At 46.2% G+C, this 2,500-nt stretch overlaps 1 protein-coding gene across 1 annotated transcript in view; it reads right to left on the reverse strand.

Annotated features, from left to right (window-relative positions):
• Positions 1-2,500, reverse strand: part of ddx11 (DEAD/H (Asp-Glu-Ala-Asp/His) box helicase 11) — a gene marked incomplete at both ends in the record, with an annotated part of 12,437 nt that overhangs the window by 1,618 nt on the left and 8,319 nt on the right. Inside the window, 2 exons of the mRNA XM_080847638.1 lie at positions 215-290; positions 1,807-1,883. Coding sequence (XP_080703764.1) covers positions 215-290; positions 1,807-1,883 — 153 coding nt within the window. The remainder of the gene's footprint in view (positions 1-214; positions 291-1,806; positions 1,884-2,500) is intronic.

The raw sequence follows: 2,500 nt of genomic DNA on the forward strand, positions 1-2,500 counted from the left end.
ACACACTCACTCACAGGACACACACTCACAGGACACACACTCACAGGACACACACACACACACACACACACACACACACACACACACACACACACACACACACACACACACACACACACAGGACACACACACACACACACACACACACACACACACACTCACAGCACACACACTCAGGTTCTGCTGAAAGCTGGGGCTTCTTGTACCAACCCACCTATGGACTGATTGACAGCTTTCATGCAAAGGTTCTCCACCAATGCCCTGCCAGGGCTCCGCCCACTGATGTGTGGCTGAGAGAGAGAGAGAGAGAGAGAGAGGGAGAGAGTGAGAGAAAGAGAGAGAGAGGGAGAGAGAGAGGGAGAGAGGGAGAGAGAGAGGGAGAGAGAGAGGGAGAGAGGGAGAGAGAGACGTTCATTAGGAAAACGGACCAGAGAGGCAGGTATTGGTTTCTCACTTCCAAACTCTCTCAGATATGTTGGTGACATTATATAATTATATCATTTCAATTCTCGAACTGTGAGGAGTTTTAGTGCTGAGAGTGCAAGAGTAAGACTACAGACAGACAGACAGACAAACAGACAGACAAACTCACAGACAGACACAAACTAGAGATGCGCGGATGGGCTATTATTTCATCCGCAACCGCATCACAAAACGCATGATCCATCCGCTATCCATCCGCACCCATTTTTTTTGACCAATTTTCAAAACCGCACCCGCCCGCCATCCACCTGTTGTTTTTAGGTATAGGCGCTGTGACGCGAGGCTAGAAAGTTCTTGCCTGTTCTTGAAAGGAGACTGATCCAATGCCGCAAAGATTTTTAAAGGATAAAGCCCCTAGTATGAAAGCCTATTGGCTATGTTGTAGCCTATCCCCAGAATATTATCAGTGAAGTGACGTCTGTCTCCGATCGATGCACAGGGAGAAACTTTAAAATAGCCAAGCACATCGGCAAACCTGACCTTACCATAGGCTAGTAGGCCTACACTTTTTTATCATTGTAATAAAACGCAATTTGGTACACCATTTTAATATGGTAATATAGCCTTGTTTTTAGTTTAGAAGGAAACGCCGAGTCTGTTAGCCTAATTCCGAAATTTCACCGCATTGTAGGCTTTATACTGTAACAACCCAAACACTTGACTGCTTGCCTTGCAAATCAAAGTTTTCCGACTATTTTTCTTACCTTCTTTCTTCTGGTGATGTTACTGAGCTAGAAGTTTAACTTGTTCATCTCGCGCTGCCAATGCCCAATGTCACTTCTGAGTCAAATCACTCCATCATCTCTTTGAAATTCCTTATTCCACAAGTGGTAGGCTACAATGACTGGCTGTTTTAAAATATAACTAATAGCCTAACGAAACAAAATAACCCAGGCAGTTTCATCTACGACACGTTAAGGCTTCTTCCAATACTGACAGCTGACTCATGGATTGCAGGTTTGCGGCGTTGCAAAGAGACGCGACATGATAGGGATCGTCATTTAATTTGAACTTTTTTGCTTCCTTTGTTTGCTTTGTATGCATACACGGAACTAGGCCAATTTACTGCCTGATGAAAATTTGATTGTTTAAAAATGTGCTTGGATGTAGGTAACGATATTTAACAATGTGTAGATATTTTGAATTTCGTTGGGTAAACCGCCACCCGCCCGAATTTAATTAAAATATTATTTTTTGTCACGTCACCCGCCCGATCCACGGTTTAACCGCGGAGTCCGCGGGTGCAACCGCCAACCGCGCATCTCTAACACAAACCCACAGACACAAACCCACACACACACACACACACACACACACTCTCACCATGTTCTTGTCCAGGTAAGCCATCTTCTCCAGCAGCTCAGGGGACTTAATGTTGGGATACGGCATTCCTACCATCACTACACACCTGTGAACCCACACACACACATTATTTGCAGTGTTGGCCCTTCTTTTTCACGACCTCTGCTATCGGCCCTGGCATGCTGTCAATTCACTTCTGGGCCCCATACTGGCCGAATTGCAGAGGTCAGGCAGAAACACACACACACACTGGAATTTTATTTTCATGCTCGTGTGAGACAGGACTGTGTGTGTGTGTGTGTGTGTGTGTGTGTGTGTGTGTGTTCATGCTCGTGTGGGACAGGACTGTGTGTGTGTGTGTGTGTTCATGCTCGTGTGAGACAGGACTGTGTGTGTGTGTGTGTGTGTGTGTGTGTGTGTGTGTGTGTGTGTGTGTGTGTGTGTGTGTGTGTGTGTGTGTGTGTGTGTGTGTGTGTGTGTGTGTGTGTGTGTTCATGCTGGTGTGAGACGGGACTTAAAAGCTGGCAGCTCACGCTTGATAATTGTCATCCCTGCACACGTACATGTTTAAAAAGCTTCAAAAGAATACATTTAAAACGCGCCCGTCAAAATGTCCAGTAATGTGGGGGGTACTGTAGCTCACACAGCAGCCTCCACCACACTCGGGCTTGATGCCCACGGAGGACACGGGTTCGTGTGTGTGTGTGTGTGTGTG

The sequence above is a fragment of the Sprattus sprattus genome (assembly GCF_963457725.1).
Source record: "Sprattus sprattus genome assembly, chromosome: 11".
NCBI classification, from domain to species: Eukaryota; Metazoa; Chordata; class Actinopteri; order Clupeiformes; family Clupeidae; genus Sprattus; species Sprattus sprattus.